Genomic DNA, 22959 nt, shown 5'->3' on the forward strand with positions numbered 1-22959 from the left:
CATTTGTGAGAAGCACAGATGGAAGAGTTTGGAAACTTAAAACAAGGTGATATATGCTTCTGATTTCTTAGAGGAAACAGACATGTCTATTAGTTTAATTAGTTACCATTATTTTTACTCCACAATAATCATTTCACTATCCCTAGAACTCACATATGCTCATCAGTCACAGAGTTATTAGTTTTCATATTTGTTAAAAATTACATATCTATTCAAATCATCTCATGATCTTAACAGACATGAGAGGCAATCTTATACACGTGTGTATGTATGTGAGTATAAGTTAGTTAACTACTTAGAAAAAATAAAAAATCAAAAGTTATTTAAGTTTATAATCAATTCAGGACTTTTTAGTCCTGAGTAATAACATTCTCTGAGCTTGTTCTGACTCAGCAGAATTATAATGGCTCAGTGTTAATAGTTTCAACAACATGAGTACATCTCACAGAGAAAATAAAAGTAAAAACTATTTTAAACTTATCTTCTCACCCAGCATCAATTTTTTGCTTCTTTATTTGATGTTTATCAGGCAAAAACTCATTTCTTTAATTCCTTTAGTCATAGTCCTCTATATTAAAATATATTTCTTTCCTATATGTTTCATGAGTCTCATAAAACCTGCATGTGCCAAAGCCTGTGTGTTCCTCTTTTATTTTACTACTAAGAAATCAATCATAGTGCTACATGTTTACCCTCATGTGGAAAGGGAACAGTGTTCTTATGCAGGACATTTTTAATATAAAAGAGGATTATGGCTTCTTAATAAAAGACAATAAAAATTGATCACTCCTGCTTAACATTTCCCTTAGTTTCTTTGTGTTTCATAAGTGATGTAAATTACTTTTTTCCCCACTGAACAGAGGTGGTTTTGATACATATTTGACTTGATGCCCAGAGAAAAGATTAAACTTATAAGTTTCCCTGAGCCCAAGAAGCGGTGGCTGTCAAACTTGTTTCAAAGGATCTTAAATATAAAATCAAAAGTCTTGGCTTAAACATAAAAGAAGTAGGCAGTATTGCTGTATGTCTTTAGCTCATCTAAAAGAAAGTAGGAGAAAATTTAATAAATAGTTTTCTATTATAAATACCAGATTTTCTGTTGTTGAAAATGAGAGTTAATTTTAATTTGTATCAACAGGCTTTCTTAGGCAGATTATTTGGAAGAAATAAAAAAATAGTGTTCTTGCTCACAGATGTCAGAGAAGTCCATGAAGCTTTTCATATTTTATAAAAGTGTGTGTGCCATGTGTGTATATATGTGTGTGCATGTCTATGTTAAGATTTATGTATATGAATATGTGTGCATATATATCACCAATAACCATAAAATAAACATTAAAAATTTAGAAAGATATACTGAAATTATTGAACTTATTTCAGTTTTAAAATGTCAAAACTATTTAGAACAGTAAACTATAGTTTTAATTTATCCATACAGAATATGGTGCTATTTGAATTTTATATTAGAGTCATCTTATATGTGAATATAATGTTTTCATCAAATTTCAGCTCCCAATGAAGCCCCAACAGAAGTTGGTGTAAAAGTGTTATCATCTTCTGAGATATCTGTTCATTGGGAACATGTTGTAGAAAAAATAGTGGAAAGCTATCAGGTAAGTTCAAATTAACTATATTTATTGATAAATATATCAGCATGTTACATCTTTCAGTGTTTGTGTCCCACTGATGTATGTGGCAACTAATATTCTATATTCTGTTGGGCATTTATAAGCTAATTGTTAAAAGTAAGGCAGAGATTCATAACTGGCTTTTCTAGGACAGATGTAGAGTCCTCTGTGTTGACAAACAATAGGCTAAAATAAAATATAAGTTAATAGCACCTGTGGTTAAGTGAGAACTTTTGAGACAAACATTCTCATAACAGTGAATTTTAGGTATTTTTGAAAACATTTTAATAATTTATAAAAGCATCCTTAAATTGTTCATCCTACTTGGCTCAGTAGTTCCACTCGTAAAAGAAACAATTACAAAATACCAACTGTGTATTTCATAATGTTACCTATGGAGGCAGAAAATGAGTAACATTCAAAATGTCCCAAAGAAAACCTCCCTTGAGGTGATCTGAAAGGAGCAATAGGAATTAGCCAGATAGAAAGGGATCTTATCTTAGTCAAAGGGAGTAAGACCTGGAAAATTGCCTAGAATGATAGTTGGAGTCCTTAATACAATGTTGAAAATCAGACCTGATTGTGTAGGAAAAGTGAAGTCATCTCATATTATAAGAACGAAGAGTTAAAATTAAGAAAAATTGACAGCATCTTACCTTTGCAGATGAGCAAACGGATGCCAAAGAAATTCAATGACCTGCTTCAGCATAAAAAATGTCAGAGCTATGTAGAAAACTCAGATTATCTGATTCAAAGGTCAAGACTTTAAGCCAAAGCACAGATTTTTTGTTTGTGTTACTCAGTGCTTTTCTGGAGCTGCAGGCAGTAAGCTGCCCACCTAGACAGCTAGTCCTCTCAGTTCTTATTCACTCCTTCTTCATCGGTCCATGGAATATTGTTCCATGAGGGCAGGATTTTGTCTGTTTTGCTCTCAGTGCCAGTACGGTGATGGGCACATGGTAGGCACTAAATAGATATTCTCTGAGTACATACTAATAGAGATCCTGAAGTATGATATAATAAAGTGTTATAACCTGGCTTTCTCAAAACCATGTTTCTGAAAGGTAATCACAAAACCAACCCAAATTTTTAGTTATAAAGACACAAACAGACAAGACGGTTTTTTTGTTTTTCAGTTTTGATACTATAGGTTATGATTTGAGTGGATTTTGAAGTGTCTTTAGTTTACCTTTGCAAGGGTTCAACTGAAGTTAATAGAGCAGAATGATAGGAGTGGACAGAAAAGACCCAGTATTCCTAAGTTATTAAACTGACAATTAGATTTATTTACAGCTATTAGAAAAGAAATGGAAAAGAGAAGAGAAAATATCAGATATTGCAAACCCTTGTAATAAACAGTCCAAGGTATCTTGAGAGAACACATCAATATTTAAAGGTTGAAAGCCATATTTTGGACCATTTAATTTTTCTCTTTTATATTATTATTCTCTTCTAAGTAATAAAAAAGAGAAAAGTATTATTTAATTATAACACATTCATTTAGTCAAAATGCTAAATATATATATTTTTTGTTAAAGACATGCCTGATATGTAATTATATACTGTCTTTGCCTAAGAATTATATATTGACTATTTTATAACTTCCAACAGACAGAATACAAAAGAAACATGTGGTGAGAAGCAATACATTGGAATCAATGAATTTGGACATAATCAGAATATAACCTTTTAAATTGGGGAGTAAACATCAATTAGGATTCTCAATTAAAAAGCAAAAATGATATTTAGCACAAATTATCTTCTCAAATGATAATTTCAAGGGAAATGTGTGTGCCATTGAGGAGTTTAGTCTCACAGATTTATGACGTTTTGCATCTCCCCATTAAGTAGAAAATTATAAGCTTTATTGCCAAGAAGACATAGGTTGATATCTTAATTCTGTTACTGAGAAATTAAATAGAAAATTTATTTGAAATTTCTGAATTTTGGTTTCTCACCTGTAAAGCTGACAGAGTAATCACTGACTAATAGGACTATTGTGTAGAAAATGAAATAGAAGTGGTTAATATTTTTCCCTGTTCTGTCATTAGACATTTAAAGACAAGGATAATGATGATGATAAAGATGATGATGATATTAATGATGATAAGAATGACAATATTCTGAGCCCTTACTATGCTAAACACTTCATTAAGCTCATTGTATTGAATCCACACAATTTAAGGATACCCATGTATTAAAGATGAACTTTAGGTTTAGAACATTTGAGTAATAATTGTCATAACCAGATTTGAACCTAGGTGTTACCACTCTAGAGAATGGTTGATTAAAATCCTGGAAGTAAATCACCCAATTATTGTTTTCATTCATTCTTTCTAAAATAACTTTCCATTTTCAACAGAACCTTGACAAACATGAAAGCTTAAAAGAGAAAATTTGTAATATTTATTCTACAAAATGCCTCTATATGGGGGAAAATCTTAACTGACTATAATGGGGTTGTTTCTCTCTAACATGTGATGGGAGAAACCAGTGGTTTCACAAGATAGATGACTGAGAAAACTAATACCCTCACAGCACGTCTGACAAAAGTGTACTATTGTTTTAAGTTACAAAGAAACAGAAAAAAAAAACAAAACAGTGTATTAAAAAAATTAAATTAAATAAAAACCTGGAGAAACCCCTAGTTCACTGTGATTAACCCCATCTCAAGATTAATTTCCTAGCATTTCAGGTGAGAATAGTGGATAACTGGGCTTAAATAATCTTCTCTTTCCTTTTTGTTTGAAAGTGTATCTCAGTAGAGTTTTTTTTTTATTCGTTTTCCCTTCTCTTGACTAGTTAAAGGGCTCCTCACTTCTAATCTTAATACACAGTTAATTTTCCTGCAATGTAGCTGAACTAGAAGAATACAAGGAGTTCTCCTAATCAAAAACATATTCACACTTTGGGCTCTGGCCATGGAATCTGCAAAAGACTTAAAGTTTGCTCACCCAACAAGTAAACTATCTACTTAATTTAATTAAAACCAACAAAATATGCTGTCAGAAATAATATATACAAAAACTCTTAGGAGCTGAATCAAAAATCAGTACAGGTGATGATTTCATAATTATCTTGAAAGATGCCCAATCCTGAATAGTCTACTCAAATATTTTTAAAGGTAAATTATTATGGTGAGTATAAACTAATATACAGAAAGTGATTTATTTTCTTATTTTGGAGAGGAATATATCTTTGTCTGGAGATCCCCAAAGCAGAGCCTGAAACACTGGTGTGGGCAAAGGTAATTTTGTTGTTTGTTTAGTTTATATATGATCCAAGGAACAGATACAAGGAGAAAGCAGAGAGAACAGGAAAAAGAGAAGCTCCTGTTAGAAAGTTGTTTTATCTTGTTGGCAACCAAACTCTACTCCACGCCTTGGGCTCTTGGGAAATGTGATTTAAAATCTTCCTTCCTGGAATGAAAGAAGACTTCATCCACTCTTGTTCCCCAGTGGTTAAGGATATTCCCATGGACATCACATCCCCTCCCACTTCCACAGGCTATTGGGCCAATGACATCAAGCGTGGCCCAGGAAATGGAGCGAGACATCAGCAGCACCAGCAGGGCTGAAATGCTAACCAGTAGTACTTGTGGGAAGCTGGGTGATGCCTGCCTGCCTGCAAAGGATTATTTGATCCCTGCACCAGTGGCTGGAATAAAATAGAATTTTTACTATGTTCCAAGGGAAATAAGAATACAATTTTTTAATGATTTATATTACTGTTACATATTGCTATTCCTAGCCCACAGAATGTACTAATACTTGAAATAGACTGGGACCCAGATAATATAAAATTATTATATAGTATCTTTTTAGAGACTGAGCTTTCTCATGTTAGTCTCAATTTTTTTTCACTTAACTGTATTTATATTTTCCTAAAAACTGTATTAAATCCTTAACAAAAGATTTTTTTTCAGAAAATTCAGACTAAAAAGGAAGAACTTGGAAATCTGACACAGAATTGTTCTGAAATGACGCAAGCCTAATTTTTCAAAACTGTTAAGCATGTTCGGACACTTCCATAGTTGTAATGTCCTTTTTTTTTAATTCTAAGCTTTTATGGAGAAAATTAGCTAAAAATGCTGTTTTTTAAATAGAATTCTTAAATTTTCCTGGGGATGGATATGGCTATACTGTTTCTATAAATGTGGCATTATTGTGGCCAATAAGCTTGTGAAAACTATAATTATTCTTTATTAAAAGTATGGGTCAGCCCTTTTCCTGAAACTTTTCTTTTTGGCTTCAAAATATTTTTATAAGGAGCAAATTTGTGTTACTTTTAAAATAATATCTATGAAGACAGAGAACATGCTTGCTTAGTTCTCCTCTACATTCTGAGCTTGAGCATAGCAACTGGTATAAATTGTGTACCTGATGATTGTTTGTCTAATGAATGAATCCCATTCATCAACTGCAGTCCAATGTGCACAGTGTTTGAAAATAATGAACACCTGTCCTCAAGGAGTTAATAATCTATAAGTAGTAGAGAGAGACAAGTAATGAGGCAATTCTGTAATTGTTTAATAAGCACTATGGATATATTAATACCAGACAGAGGATGCTGTGAAGAATTTAGGAAAAAGTAGGATAAGAGTTGAAGTTATAAAATGTCAGAGCATTGCATAGAAATAAACACACTATATGTTGCTATAGCATATAAAGTTAACTTATGATCTACTATCCATACAATGGGACCTTTATTTATTCATTCATGCATCCATCCATTCATTCATTCATTCATTCATTTATTTTAGTAGTGGTAATCCATTTCCACTAATTCATCCAGGTCCCCTTTCGGTCTTCCTAGTTATTAATCAAAAGCAATACATTTGTTCTGCTCTATGACTACGGGTTGCACCCTTCATTCCAAGTATTTTTCTCACTAATTAATGTTGCTGCTGTACCACAATAAGAACCTCAATGGAAGCCAATAGCACAAATGTATCATCTGTTTGGAAATTAACTCTAAACGCATGGCCAGTGGCTAGTTCATATAAAAAGGATGATGCCTTGTTTTACCGATATCCCTTTACTATTTATTTTAGGATTCTCTGAAAATAATGTAAGTTATATGTAAAAATTTGTCCTAAGTTAAGGAAAGATTGATTATTCAATTAAGTCAATTTGAGTAAGATGCTTTTATTTGTAAAGGTTACATATACTATGAAAATGTCACACATCTCTCATATTCTAAACTAAGAAAAGCAGGGACTATTCTGCACACTCAATAACTCTTTCCATTCCCTAGTGTCATAGCTGAGCATAGCTAAGTCACTGCTTTCATTTATTGTGAATTTTCATGGAGGCTCTGTGACACATCGCTGTCAATGTCAGATGAATAAAGTCATTGCTCATTTAGGATACAGGAGCAAAAACTAAATTAATGAAAGCTGTGTTCTTTCCTTTTGCACTGCCAAAATACTTTGTGGAATTTTGGGTGAGATGGCAGACAAATTTTATCACTCATTTTAGTGCACAGTAATTTTTAGAAATGGCTCATGTTATATTAACCTAGTTTAAAAGCTTCTCCACTTAAACTGGATATAAAATTTGTTATAATGGAATGAAGATTTCAAAATGTGGTATCCATTTAGTCAACAAAAATGCATGTAAGAATGCATGAATCCCATGGATTCAGTTTTGTTTGGTATAAAACAGTGACTACTACCATTCTAGGTTTGTTGAAAAGATGATGTTTGTGGATGGTCCTATGCAGTCCCTGGCATTTTGTTAGAAATATAAATGTTCTCTCAATCAAGCAGTGGAAGAGGCCTTTTATATCACCTAGTTCAAATGTTCATGGAAATATAGGCCATCTTTCTCCTCCTCAAATGACTATAGTCACTGCCTGAACACTCTAGTACCAGGAAATTCATGCCTTCTTGAGGAGGGTTTTGTCCCTAGAAAGTCTTTTCTCTGCCAAGTTCAGCCTTTGGAGCCACTTGGTGAAATCTCAATTCCTCGTCTCTGATGCCATCCTTCTGGTCAGATGACAGACATTCCAAAAAGATTCTATCAAAATCATGATGAAATATTGTCATCAGAAAAGTGAGCACTAGTAAACAAAATAAAATATTGCAAAGGAAACCAATAAGCAATTAATAAGTAATAAGTAACTAGCCTTGTTCTGAAATGTGCTCACTCAACCTATAAATCTCACTTTGTTACCAAGTGAATTTGAATCATCCAATTCCATTTTATAATGATTTCATATGTGTTTTATGTAAATGAAAATTTTAGGATAATATAAATGTTAGGTTTATTTTTTTTAAATGTATTTTATTGATTATATTGTTACAGTAGTTCCAATTTTCTCCCCTTTACTCCCCTCCACCCAGCATCTCCCTCCCCCAGCAATACCCCCCCAAGTCCATACCCCTGGTTCATAAAAAATAACTATCCCTCCCTCTCAGATATTAAGACCCTTTGTAATCTTGTAAAGGACAATGGGCGAAGGTCTCAAGCTCCTCTAGCTGCTTCAAGCTGGACATGATCATCGTCCTACCTACCCTTGGGTCCAGAAAACCCTAATAATAGTGGGGGTGTGGAGGGGAGGGTGGCCTTCCCACATGGGGAAGGATCGTGCAGACTCCAGGTCAGTTGGCCGTCTCCGGTCAACGGCGTGCTTGGTTTAACAGGCTGGCGTCCTTGTTGTGTTCCAGCCACTTAGTTCAGCCAAACTGTTGAGTCTCCGGAGTCAGCGCTGCAGAGAGGATTAAGTGAGGCTTATGCATACAGACAATCACTCAGGTAATGCGATCATAGGCTTATGTCCTTTGAAAACAGAAAACACATGTTAATTTATGTAACATAACCCACAAACAAGTCTCTAAATCTGTAAGACTGTCTTATTGGGAAGACATCCAGTTGCAAGGCACTTGACATTCTACTTGCCTGCAACTTGAATATCTTTGATGATATCACAGACATGGTTTAATTTTCAAGTGAAACCATACTTTAAATGAGAAGAAACTTTTAAGACGGTTAGTTGCCCTATTTTATAGTCTACTACTGATCATCGTGATTTTCCTTGAATAATGATTTTTCTCCCTAAGATTACCCTCCTTGTCCTTAAAGGGACTACATTAAGTCCATCTTTAATTTATCCTGTTCATTTGCATAAACATAACAAGAGCAGCAAATGATCACTTATGATCTTTAGTTCTGCTTTGCTGGAACTTACCCAAGGAATATTTGGGGTGACCCTCACTCTGTTCTTCAGGGCACAGAAGGTGAGCCACATATCTGGCATTCATCCTTGCCTGTACACACCTGTCCTTTCCAAGTCTTTCTGGCTTTTCATTGTGCCTTAAGGTCCCTTCTAGCCATCTTTCAGGAAAACAACCTTCATTCCTTCCCTGGAAAGATTGCTGTGGACCGCACAACCAACCATGGTAACAGGCCTTTTATCTCGTGGGCTTTTATTACCTTTGAAAGTCATTCCCCGTTCCTCAGGGCTTTTTGGTAACAACTTGAGCCCAAGTATGTCTCCTTTAGGCTTGACATTCCAGTCAAAGACTTGGTCAAAAAAAAAAAAAAGAAAAAAAAAGGAACCTCTATTAACAACTGGTCTTATTAGTTCTATGCAAAGAAACTTATGTCATTACTTACTTGTTTAGAATGCCAAACTCTGGAGGGATCAAATAGGGAGAAAAATATACAACATGAAGGAAAATCTTTGCCCTAATATTCACTGAACTGGCATTTCCATTCTTCATATTTTCATTTTTCCCACACTAAAAAAAAAAATTTTGTTTGTTTTTCCATTACAGTTGTCTCACTTTTTTCCCCCTCTTGCTTCCCTGCACCCTGTCCCTCCCTTCCCCCACATTCAGTCCCCACTCAGTTGCCCATGACTGTGGGTCGTTTATACATGTTTTTTGACTTGACCCTTCCCCGTCTTACCCCCTTCTCTCCCTCCCACCTCCCCCCTTGTTACTGTTAGTCTACTTCTTGTTTACATAGCTCTGGTTCAATTTTGCTCATTTGTTTGTGTTGTTCATTAGTTTCCTGTAATAGGTGACAGCATAAGGTATTTTTCTTTCATTGCCTGGCTTATTTCGCTAAGCATAATTTTCTCTAGTTCAATCCATGTTGTTGCAAATGGTAGAAGTTCCTTCTTTCTTTCTGCTACATAGAACTCCATTGTGTAAATGTACAACAGTTTTTGATCCACTCATCTACAGATGGGCATTTAGGTTGTTTCCAGCACTTGGCTATTGTAAATAATGCTGCTATGAACATTGGAGTGCACAGGTTCTTTTGAATTGGTGTTTCAGGACTTTTTGGTTATAATCCTAGCAATGGAATTGCTGGTTCAAAAGGCAGTTCCATTTTTAGTTTTTTGAGGAAATTCCAAACTGTTTTCCATAGTGGCTGCACCAGTCTGCATTCCCACCAGCAATGCACCAGGGTTCCTGTTTCTCTGCATCCTCTCCAGCACAAGTTGTTTGTTGATTTGTTGATGATGGCCATTCTGACTGATGTGAAGTGGTATCTCATTGTGGTTTTTATTTGCATCTCTCTGATGGCTAATGATGTTGAGCATACTTTCATATGTCTATGGGCCCTCTGTATGTCTTCTTTGGAGAAGTGTTTGTTCAGGTCCTTTGCCCATTTTTTAATTGGGTTGTCTGTCTTCTTGGTGTTTAGTTGTATGAGTTCTTTATATATTTTGGAGATCAATCCCTTGTCTGAGATGTCATTGGCGAATATATTTTCCCATATGGTTGGTTTCCTTTTCATCTTGCTGATGTTTTCTTTAGCTGAGCAGAAACTTTTTAGTTTGATGTAATCCCACTTGTTTATTCTTTCCTTTATTTCCCTTGCCTTAGGAGATATATCAGTGAAAATGTTGCGATGTGGGATATCTGAAATTTTCCTGCCTATTTTTTCCTCTAGGACTTTTATGGTATCATGGCTTACATTTCAGTCTTTGATCCATTTTGAGTTTATTCTGGTATATGGTGTAAGTTGGTGGTCTAATTTCATTTTTTTGCATGTCCCTGTCCAGTTCTCCCAACACCATTTGTTGAAGAGGCTCTTTTCACTCCATTTGATGTTCTTTCCCCCTTTGTCAAATATTAGTTGACCATATGAACCTGGGTTTATTTCTGGGATCTCTATTCTGTTCCATTGATCTATATGTCTGTTTTTATGCCAGTACCAGACTGTTTTGATTACCGTGGCCTTGTAGTATAGTTTGATATCAGGTATTGTGATTCCTCCTACTGTGTTCTTCCTCAAAATTGCTGTGGCTATTCGGGCTCTTTTTTGGTTCCATATAAATTTTTGAAGTATTTGTTCTAGGTCTGTGAAATATGTTGCTGGTATTATAATAGGGATTGCATTGAATCTATAAATTGCTTTGGGTAGTATGGACATTTTAATGATGTTGATTCTTCCCACCCATGAGCATGGTATATGCTTCCATTTATTTGTATCTTTAATTTCTTTCTTCAGTGTTATGTAGTTTTCTGAGTACAGGTCTTTTACCTCCTTGGTTAAGTTTATTCCTAGGTATTTTATTTTTCTTGTTGCTATGGTAAATGGGATTTTTCTTTCAGTTTCTATCTCTGAGTTTTTATTGTTGGTGTATAAAAATGCTTTCGATTTCTTAATATTGACTTTGTATCCTGCTATTTTGCCGAATTCACTTATTAGGTGGAGCAGATTTTTTGTGGCGTCTATAGGGTTTTCTATGTACACTATCATGTCATCTGCAAATAATGAGAGTTTTACTTCCTCTTTTCCAATTTGGATGCCTTTTATTTCTCTTTCTTGTCTGATTGCTGTGGCTAGAACTTCCAAGACTATGTTGAATAGGAGTGGAGAGAGCGGACATCCTTGTCTTGTTCCTGATCTCAGGGGGAATGCTCTCAGTTTTTGCCCATTGAGTATGATGTTGGCTTCAGGTTTCACATATATGGCCTTTATTATGTTGAGGTATGCTCCCTCTATTCCCATTTTGCTGAGAGTTTTTATCATAAATGGGTGTTGTACTTTATCAAATGCTTTTTCTGCATCTATTGATATGATCATGTGGTTTTTTGTCTTTCATTTTGTTTATGTGTTGTATTACGTTTATTGATTTGCGAATATTAAACCATCCTTGCATCCCTGGGATGAATCCTACTTGATTGTGGTGTATGATCTTTCTAATGTGTTGCCGGATCCGGTTTGCCAATATTTTGTTCAGGATTTTAGCATCTATGTTCATCAGTGATATTGGCCTGTAGTTTTCTTTCTTTGTTGTGTCTTGACCTCGTTTTGGAATTAGGGTTATACTGGTTTCATAGAACGAGTTTGGGAGTCTTCCCTCTTCTTGTATCTTTTGGAATAGTCTGAGGAGGATAAGAGTTAGTTCTTTCCTAAATGTTTTGTAGAATTCACTTGTGAAGCCATCCGGTCCAGGGCTTTTGTGTGCTGGGAGTTTTTTGATTACTGCTTCAATTTCACTAGCTGTTATTGGTCTATTCAGACTTTCTGCTTCTTCTTGATTCAGTTTGGGAAGACTATAGGTTTCCAGGAATTTGTCCATTTCCTCTAGGTTGTCAAATTTCTTGCCATACAGTTGTTAATAATGTCTTATAATCCTATATATTTCTCTTGTATCAGTTGTGATTTCTCCTTTTTCGTTTCTGATTTTATTTATTTGGGTCCTCTATCTTTTTTTCTTGATGAGCCTGGTTAAAGGCTTGTCAATTTTGTTTATCTTTTCAAAGAACCAGCTCCTACTTTTGTTGATCTTTTGAATTGTTAGTTTAGACTCTATGTCATTTAATCGTGCTCTGATCTTGATGATTTCCTTCCTTCTACTTGATCTGGGCTTTGCTTGTTGTTCTTCCTCTAGTTCTTGTAGCTGTAGGGTTAAAATTTTTATTAGAGATTCTTCTAGCTTTTTTAGGTAGGCTTGTATTGCTATGAACTTTCCTCTTAGGACTGCTTTCACTGTATTCCGTAGGTTTTGGGTTGTTGTGTGTTCATTATCATTAGTTTCCAGAAACTTTTTGATTTCTTCCTTGATGTCATTGTTAACCCATTCATTATTTAATAGCATGTTATTCATTCTCCATGAGTTTGAATGTTTTTGAGTTTTTTCCTTGAGGTTGATTTCCAATTTTAAGCCATTGTGATCTGAGAAGATGCTTGATATAATTTCAATTTTCTTGAATTTGTTAAGGCTTGTTTTGTGTCCTACCATGTGGTCTATCTTTGAAAATGTTCCATGTGCACTTGAGAAGTATGTATATTTTGCTTCTTTGGGGTGAAAACTTCTATATATATCGACTAAGTCCATTTGATCTAGAGTGTTGTTCAGTGCCTCAATATCTTTGGTGTTTCTTTGCTTAGAAGATCTGTCCATTGTTGACAATGGGGTGTTAAAGTCCCCTACGATGAGTGTGTTGGTGTCTATATCTTTCTTGGAGTCTTTCAAAATTTTCCTTATATATTTGGGTGCTCCTAAGTTGGGTGCATATATATTTATAAGGGTTATATCTTCTTGATTTTTCCCTTAAGTATTATGAAATGCCCTTCTTTGTCTCTTTTTATGGACTTTTCTGTGAAATCTGTTTTGTCTGATATAAGTATTGCTACCCCAGCTTTTTTTTCATGTCCATTTGCTTGAAACACTTTTTTCCATCCCTTTACTTTCAGTCTGTGTAGATCTTTTGTCTCTTGTAGACAGCATATATGTGGGTCATTCTTTCTAATCCATTCAGCTACCCTATGTCTTTTAATTGGAGTGTTTAATCCATTTACATGTAAGGTTATTACCGATAAGTACTTATTCATTTTCATTTTTCCCCTTTGTACTTGTGTTCTTCTCTGTCTCTCTCTGTTTCTTTATCTTCTTAGAGCAGACCCTTTAGCATCTCTTGCAATGCTGGTTTGGTGGAGATGTATTCTTTTAGCCTTCTTTTGTCTTGGAAGCTCCTTATTTCACCCTCCATTTTGAATGAGAGCTTTGCTGGGTATAGTATTCTAGGTTGTAGGCCTTTGTTTTTCATTGCTTGGAATATTTTTTGCCATTCCCTTCTGGCTTGTAGTGTTTCTGCTGAGAAATCTGATGATAGCCTTATTGGAGCTCCCTTGTATGTTATTAGTTGTTTCTCTGTTGCTGCTTTTAGGATTCTCTCTTTGTCTTTGAATGTTGCCATTTTAATTATGATGTGTCTTGAGGTGGGCCTGTTGGGGTTCATCTTCATTGGGACCCTCTGTGCTTCCTGGACTTGCGTGACTCTTTCTCTCCTCATGTGAGGGAAGTTTTCTGTCATTAGTTTTTCAAAGAGGTTTTCTATCCCTTGCTCTTCTTCTTCTCCTTCTGGAATTCCTATGATACAGATATTATTACGTTTCATATTGTCCTGCAGCTGTCTTAGAACCTCTTCAGTCTTGTTCAGTCTTTTTTCATTTTGTTGCATTGTCTGGGAGTTTTTGTGTACGTTGTCCTCCAGCTCACTGATCAGATCTTCTGCTTCCTGTAGCCTGTTTTTAATTCCTTCTACTGTGTTCTTCAATTCAGAGATCATATTCTTCATTTCATCCTGGCTCTTATTGGTAGCTTCTATGTCCTTTTTCATGCTCACGTAATTCTCTGTGAGTTCCTTGTAGTTTCCCTGGAGTTCTTTGTAGTTTCCTCTGAGCTCATTCAGCTTCTCCATAATCCATGTTTTGAATTCCGTGTCTGATATTTTGCTCCCCTCTATTTCATTTAGCACTCTCTCTGTGGATTCTACCTTTCCCTTTGATGGGGGGGGTTGTTTCTCTGTCTCCCCATTTTTTTGATTCCTATTGTTTGTCGGTGCTTCTTAGAATGATCTGCTCTTCCTGGATCTGCCTCTGGTATCGTCAGATCATGTACCAGACTGGCCCTAAGCAGCCTATTGGAGACTTCCAGTGATCTACCACCTTTGTCTGTCTTCTTTAGTTGTTAATCTACTCAATCTGTGATTAGCCATCAGGCTTAAGGACCGTGGATGTGGCAGCTTAATTCCTGTAGGCAGGGCTTTTATTTCCCCTTAGGCTGACACCACTTGGAGGGGAATGGTCTGACTGCTGTACTGGGGCTGAGTCAGCACTGGCTGGTCCTGGGAGGAGGTTAGTGTAGCTTCCACTTACTCCTCTGCCCTCCTGGATCTCCGTCTGTGTTGTCCTTGATGTTATTTCTTTAATCTGTCTGGTTGTATTTCAGCTAATCTTTGGTGGATCTTTTTCTCTGGTTAGTTGATTGAGAGTCACTCTGCCCACCTTGTCTTGAGATCTTTTGTGGAGGTGCTGCTAAAACGTAATCACACAACCCAGGCAAGAAACCCACACCCTCCAATATCTCCCCCAACTACAATCTCACTATAAGCTGCAAATGAGCCCGTATTAATATACTTGTGGAGATATTGGGACTCTTATTTCATAGGAGAAACAGATAGGAGTTGTTTTAAATGAAGGAAGGGTAATTTTTGAACTAGAAGTTGATAGAGTAATAATATTAGCAATTGGGATCAAGGTTATGTAAGACAGCAATTAACACTTACACTGTATGTTTGAAAAGGAGGAGAGGGTTAAAGTGGAAGTGTATAGTATTAGGATTATATAATCGGTATATGCTATATGATTAGCGTGGGAGGGAGGATAGACACAACAGACTTCCAGGCAGACAGGCAGTCAGAAATTGAAAGAGAGGGCTGAGGAGGTTAGAAGGTAGGAAACAGGTTGAGAAAGAATTTTTCAATAATAAAAATACATAGTAGAAAATAGCAAGACAGGAAGGGAGAGAAGAAAGAGAGAGAGAAAGTAGAGAAGAGAAGGGTAGGAGAGAGAACGAAAGAAGAAGGGGAGGTAGAAGAGGGGGGACTGGATTAAAATTCTTTTTAAATTATATATTATAAAAAAAGATTAGGAGATTAAAACATGATATAAAATTGCAAGATAGAGAGAAAGAGAATATATAGAGAGAGGAATAGGAGATGGGAAAGCAAGAGGATGGGGGAGGGAAAGAACACACAGGAGGGAAGGAAATCAGGAGGAAGAGGAGATATTAGGGAGGGAAAGATTGAAATTGAAGAGTTGACAAAAGATAGGATGGAGAGAAATACAAAAGGGAGAGAAAGAAGTGAGGGGATGGGGTGGAAAGAGAGAAGGGGTAAGAATGGGAGGGTGAAGGGAGAGGGGGATAGATTAGAATTATATTTTGAATATTAAAAGATTAGAATATAAAGTGGAATAGGGAGAGAGAAAGAAAGAGAGAGAGAATATCTAAAGGGAGAAAAGGAAAATAAGGGCAAGGGATGAAAGAAAAACGAATGTAGACTGAAGGGGGACAAAATAAAGAAAGAAATTTAATAAAATTGAAGGTGCTTAGCGCAGAGAAAGGAGAGAGAGAGAAAGGGAGAGAACTTAAAATTAAAAAATTAACTGAGAATAGGATGCAGGGGAGTCATGCTAAGGGGAGAGAAGGGAGGGAAGAGGAGGGCAGAAAAGGAGAGAGAATAAGAAAGGACAGTAGGGGCAGTTAGAAAGAGGGTGAGAGATAAAAGAATGAGAGGATTTTAACTCAATTCAACTTTTAGGCACAGTCTCTAGGTATTTTTGGTTTGTTTTTTTTGTTTTTCCTTCCTTCCTTCCTGAGTCCGCTCCTATTCAAAATTCCATGAGTTTCAAATCTTTTCTGGTTGGTTGGCTGGCTGTGGGAGGGTTCTGCTTGATTCTGGGGTTGCTAGTCTTTTTTTCGTGGGCCTACCACCGCTCTGCTGTGAGCTGCGTTTAGTTGACCCCTCCTGTGGCACCCTCAGCCCTCCTCAGGCTTGTCCAGCTACTCCTTCCCTCTGTTGGTCCAGCCTGTGCCTGCCAGCAATCCCCGCCCTGCCTCCAGTCCTGTCTCTATTCCCAGGCTACAGCTTCCGCTCTTTTCCCTGTCTATATGCTTGCGCGCCCTACCTCTCTCCCTGTCTCAAGATCGTCCCTTTGTTCTGCAGGACTCTGGCACAGTCGGTCAAAGCACCGGGCCCAGTGGCCCTTTCCTGCCCAGGGCCTCTCCCCTAGTCTGGAGCTCTGCAGCGGCTTTCCCGCGTGGGCTCTTCTCCTTGCCCCAAAACTGTCTCTCTTCCGAGCTACAGCTTCCGCTGCCTTCCCTGTCTATAGGCCTGCGCGTTCTATCTCCCTTCCTGCCCCAGCACCGTCCCTTTGTTCTGTAGGATTCTAGTGTGGTCGGTCAGCGCAGCGCTCTCCTACCCCGGAGCTCTCTGCCAGTCTGGAGCTCCGCAGCGGCCTTTCCCTTCAGGCCCCTCTCCCCGCCCTAAAACCGTCTCCACTCCAGAACCACCGCCTCCGCTCTCTTCCCTACTTACACACCCTGCGCGTCCTATTTCTCTCCTAGCCCCAAACCCGCCTTTTGTTCTGTGGGATTCTAGTGATATTGCTCAGTTCTCCCCCAGTCCGGAGTTCCGCAGCATCCTCTCTGTGCGGCCTGTCTCCTTGCCCCAAACCTGTCCCTTTGTTCTGTAGGACCCTAGCCCAAGTGCTGTGCGTGCCCGGAGTGCTGAGCTTTCAGTCGGAGGTTGCAGCTGAGGAGGTTTCCCTCTAGACTCAGATCACACAGTTTCTCCCAGTCCTGGTTGTTCACTGTTCTCTCCCTCCTCTGACTTTTTCGGCCAAATCCTCTCCCTAACTTCCTACAAGAATTCACCTATCGGTGTGCCCCTAGCAGGGGGAGCCTTCAAGCTAGTGAGCTCTCCAGCTTGGTACTACAGATGCACCGAATCCTGGAATGACTCAGCCTGCAGTGTGTGGTAAACCCCTCCACCCCCCCTCCACGCTGCTCCCACGCTGTCCTCCCTGTTCACGCTATCGGAGATCCACACTCACTCAGTCACTCCTCTGCGCATTCATTCCTGGAGTCTCTCCTTAACAGGAGCGAGCTGAGAACACTGTCCCTACTTCGCGGCCATCTTCCCCTCTCAGATCCGTTAGGTTTATTTTTAAATCACTTTGGTTAATTGTGAAGTTAAAATTCCATTATTTTAGTGACAGAGCACTTAAAATCTGTAAAATACCAGTATACTTATAAATAATTATTTCCTTTTACTTGTAACTTAATTATAGATTTCTGACCAGGGAAACAATATTAGTTGAAGAATTAAAATTATAATTTACAGTTTTTACTTAAATCTTCAGAGTCAAGAAAGGTTGTCATTGATATTTTGTTGATAAAACTAATCATTTTAAATCACAACATGGGTAGAATTTTTTAAAAGTTAAAGGTCGGCAATTTCTACAACTAATCAAAGTTATTAAATGTAATATTTCTTTCAGATCTGGCCTCGGTATAGGTTTAAGATAAATAATATATACATCCTTCTGAAATGATATAGCAGAAAGTTATTTCACTGGCATCTTCTAGGATACTTGATGACTGTTTTTTGTCAAGCAAAGTTGTATTCCTGTCAAACTGCTTTATCAATGGTTTATAACAAATTTGAAATGATGTAAACAGAAATAAAGCAAGAAATAGGTGATAAAAATTATTGTGTCAAACAACTCCATAGAACAGTTTCATATTTTCAAAGTAAATCTTGTGTAGTTTTTTTTTTTGTTTTCATTTCTTTTTTTATTTGTCAGTGTAAGAGTCTTTCAAGCAAGAGTCTTTGTCAGCTTTAATCACATGTGCATTGTATGCCTTGCTGTAGCCTAAGACTGAGAGAAATGTAGGTAGCATTAAGAAATGTTAGAAAATATAATACTCAGTCCACATCAATGGTGACAGTTAGCTGAAAGGAATTTTTCACAACTTATGTACTTGAATCATGACAAAATATTACCCCACTTGAATGTTTGCAGATTCGGTACTGGTCCACCCATGACAAGGAAGCAGCTGCACACAGAGTTCAGGTCAACAGCCAAGAGTACTCAGCCAGGCTGGAGAACCTTCTGCCCGACACCCAGTACTTTGTGGAAGTCAGAGCCTGCAACAGTGCAGGGTGTGGACCTCCCAGCGACATGATTGAGACCTTCACCAGGAAAGCACGTGAGTGTCAGCATTTGCGTTTTAGGCTTGTCAAAAACTAATACTTGATTCAATCAGGATGAAGGTGCATTTGAGAGAAATCTACTACCTAGCAGTCTTTGCACACTTGGTTCTTAATGTTTTCCATTACAACCACACAGAAACTTTAAAAAAAGATTGTTAGTGAATGTAGCTGATGAAAAATGTGGAGAATGCCTTTATACATTAATGTTCAAAAGAAATGCAACCTCAGAAACTTCCTTTGTGAAGACTGCCCTCAAAATTTTACACCATTAGATAATTAATTTGTCGTCGTCGTCGGCAGCCGTCCGTCTCGAGAGATGATGGTGTAGCTTCTTAAGAGTCTATCTGCACCGCCGAGAATGGCTGTGCAGTCCGACTCGGGAGTGACACGGTATCTGTCTCCTCCCGTGTTGAATCGACATCTTGCGATGACACTGGGGTGTCCTCTCCAGTGAAGCTGAAGCTACAGAGCCTGGGCAGAGTGATATGGAGGGTCTGCTGTTGCCCATGCAGCAGACCCCCCCTCTCTTCGCAGCTGAAGGATCCAAGGGAAAGACGGAGTCAATACAGCTTGGCTTCAGGTGCGCCGCAGGAGTTGCCGGTGTTGACTACAACGTCAAACCGCCTTAGGGACTCCGGCTCCGGATTTTCTGTCGGGGTTTACTCCCTTAGCCTTTCCCCTGAAGAGGTATGCCGCAAGGCAGCGGAGGTTTTTTGGAGTCAGAGTTTTCCTTCTCTGATAATTAATTTGTATTCATTCTGTTATTATTTAAACTTTGTGTTTATAGGAATACATCGACAGCACAAGAAAATTCAACTTCTGCTTATTTTTCTATGCTTTGATTTACACACTTTCATCATTGCACAGTGCAAATGCTGTAGTGTTACATTACTCCCTGACCACCACACGCTTTCATTGTTCATATAACAAGACCACACACCTGCTCAGATTTTCTGGTCCTTTTCTTCTCTCTGGCTTTACTTTGATGTCTCTTTCTTACCAAGTTGAATATATTGTGTTAAAGAGGAGAATTTATATTCAGGACTCTAGGGAATCTTGCAATAATTTAAAGATGTGATTACAATTGGAGTTAAAAATTGGTTCAATTTACTTGTAAAAAGAAAGAAACTTATACCAGAACATGAAGGTAAGAACCTGACTCTGATATTACACATGGGTTTCAGATCTGTTTCTGCCACTTAAAAAATTGTGTAACAACAGACAAATTACTTCACATTGTTAAACGTCAGTTTTCTAATTTGTGAAAGGAGCATTTATTTCTTTTCCTTTTCTCATTTATTTATTCATCAAAAGTATGCTAGGTGCCCAGCTCTATTCTAGGTGTTGAGGATACAGAAGACATCAAACTAGTCTTATATTCTTTTCTCATGGATTACAACTAATGGAGAGAAAAACAAAATAAAACAATGCAAAAATAAAACTAAATCTCTGACAAATAAATATGAATATATCAGATAACAGGACAATAAAATGAATAAACAGATAATAAAATTGAAAGTGACTTGGGCAAGAGCTAAATTCTGGTAGGGTGGTCAGGAATGATCTCCTTGAGAAGATGCTATTTGTGCTAGGATCTGAGTAACTGGCAACTGGGGGGTCAGGGAAGGGAGGGATTGTTTCAGGAAGAGAAAATAACTAGTGCAGAGCCTTTAGGTGGGAAGAAATTGATATGTTTTCAGTGTAGAAAGGCCAAGGGGCCAGGATATAGGTGAGGAGGCGAAGAGGGGAAGTGTACTGGCATCAAAATATGAATGGCCTTGTAGGTCATAGGAAGGAGTTTGAGTTTTTCCTAAGTATAAGAAGCCATTGGGATACTTTATGGCAGAGAGTGATACCTAATTTATCTTTAAGAAAACATTCTGGATTCTAGATGGACAGTGGGTAGCAGTGAATAAGAGTAGCAAAGTAGCCAATTAGGAGGCTGTTGCAGTAGCTGAGGACAGAAATGGTGATGAGAGCAGGGAGAAGTGGAAAACTTTCTGCAGGCAGCCTTGACAACTTGCTGCTAATTTGGATGTTGGCGCTGAACAAAATGAAAACCCCAATAATAGATTTTTGTTTGAGAAACTGGAGGTTGGATTGTGAAGGACACGTGAGGGAGTACATTACAAATGTCCCATCTTGATTTTATTACATTTGAGAAGGCTTTTAGACATTCAGGTAGAGATTGGCAGTTAACACACATATGTTTAGAGGTTACGAGAAAGACTGGATTCTGAGAGAGAACTATCAGTACTTAAAGCTATGGGCCCTGAGGTAGGATTTAGGGAAGATTCGTAGAGGAGAGAATGGTGCTCAGAATCAGGTTCTATGTCATTCGAATGCATAAAAATTGAGCAGAGAACATGGAGCAAGCAAAGCATCAGAATGAGAACAAGCAGCCAGAGGGGTAGGAGGCAGAAACAGATGTTAAAACATCATGGATTTAAGGAAAGACTGAGATTTGAGAAGGAATTAAGAGGTCCATTGTGTGAAATGCTTCAAAAATGTCAAGTAAAAAAAAAAAATAATAAAGTGTCTTAGATTGGCCAAGTGGGGATAATTGAGAACTTTGAAAATAGCAGTTTCAAAAGACTGGTTCAAAAAGAAACCCAAGTGAAGGATGATGAGAAGATAATAAAAGCTACGTTACCTGCCTCACAGGACCATGGGGTGCATAAAATGCACCCATGAATACGAAGTGCTTAGCATAGTGCCTGGCATATAGTAAGCACTCATCAAAATGAGCTGCTGTTATTGTCACTTCATTACCATCAGCACTAAAATCCCTGCTGCAGTGCAGCTTGCACAACTGACATTGGATATGGTGAGGGTCAGTAACACGTTACTACTTTTCACAGCTCCGAGCCAGCCGCCAAGAATCATCAGCTCTGTAAGGTCTGGTTCACGCTACATCATTACCTGGGATCATGTGGTCGCACTATCAAATGAATCTACAGTGACAGGATATAAGGTAACTAAAAGATTACTGGAGTATTCCTTACACAAGCTTCACTCTTACAAAGAGTAATTAATGCTTGGATTTTTTGCTGTTTTGGCAAAATCCATTCAGTTTTCTTTTTCTAACCATATAACTGAATCAGGTGACACAGTGCCATGATAAATTTTGAAATGAGAAAAGATATTCAGTGAAGTCCAAGAAAATACTATGTCGATTGAGAAAGACAGAATAACTGCTTTAAAGTATAGAGTTGATAGAATAATCAGTTCCTGAAGAACAAAGAAAGAATCCATTTTTGTTTGACAATGATTAAGATAGTTGCCTAGCACACAGCAAACTCTTTGATATATTGAGTTACCTTTTATAAATGAAAAAAATATTATTTCCATATATTCTCTATATCACACACTATCACATTTTTCATTGTGTACTAAATTTTAGGAAAAATGTAAAAAAACTTTGTAAGGTTATTTTTTAGACTATTTCAATATATTGAAAGAGCCCTCATCTTATACTACCTATTTTTAAAAAATACATTTTTCCCTCTATTTTAGGTCATCTCAAAAAAAATAAAATTCAGATGCTTAAGGCACATCCTCTTAAAATAGAAGTAAAATGTATTTTTGTGAATGAGAAATAACATTAATTTTCCAACAATTATTACACACAGCTACCCTAGGACTTAGTTTACTAATAACAGTGTGAGAATGTTTTGGTTTTAGTGTCAGGGCATTGGCTCATTATTACTTTATTAAGGATGCGTATTTCGGGACTTTTTCAGGTACTCTATAGGCCTGATGGCCAGCATGAGGGCAAACTGTATTCAACTCCTAAACATTTCATAGAAGTTCCAATCCCCAGGGATGGAGAGTATGTTGTAGAAGTTCGTGCACACAGTGATGGAGGAGATGGAGTGGTATCCCAAGTCAAAATTTCAGGTAAGCCAGTCATTGAAGACACATTTCAGTTGGGTACTTGTAAGATTCTAGGTCATATAGATTCCCAAGAGTAAAGGTAGGACTGATATTCACATTAATATCAGTAATTTGAAATGTCAAGGATGCCCTGAACCTTGACATTTATTTCTTTATGAGTCAAAAATCAAGTTTTGCAATATACCATATAATTGCTGATTATTTTCTGGATGTCAAAATATACTTAAAATACCATAATGCATTAAAATGAGACATAATACCAGACCATTAGATAATAATATCCAAACTTTTCTTATGTCAAAGGGACTACTATTAATATTCGTCTAACCCCCTTTCCTTGTCTTACACATATTACTATAGTAATAAAATGGAAAGACAGTAAATAATAGTTCCTCTACCATC

The 22959-nt window shown here is 37.2% G+C and overlaps 1 protein-coding gene across 1 annotated transcript in view; it reads left to right on the forward strand.

Moving 5' to 3' along the window:
- Window positions 1–22959, forward strand: part of CNTN1 (contactin 1) — a 133960-nt gene that overhangs the window by 77945 nt on the left and 33056 nt on the right. Inside the window, exons 14-17 of the mRNA XM_090273022.1 lie at window positions 1510–1613; window positions 18470–18656; window positions 21522–21634; window positions 22404–22560. Coding sequence (XP_090129148.1) covers window positions 1510–1613; window positions 18470–18656; window positions 21522–21634; window positions 22404–22560 — 561 coding nt within the window. The remainder of the gene's footprint in view (window positions 1–1509; window positions 1614–18469; window positions 18657–21521; window positions 21635–22403; window positions 22561–22959) is intronic.

Source organism: Furipterus horrens, unplaced genomic scaffold (genome assembly GCF_987537825.1).
Source record: "Furipterus horrens unplaced genomic scaffold, mFurHor1.1.pri manual_scaffold_4, whole genome shotgun sequence".
In the NCBI taxonomy this organism is placed as follows: Eukaryota; Metazoa; Chordata; class Mammalia; order Chiroptera; family Furipteridae; genus Furipterus; species Furipterus horrens.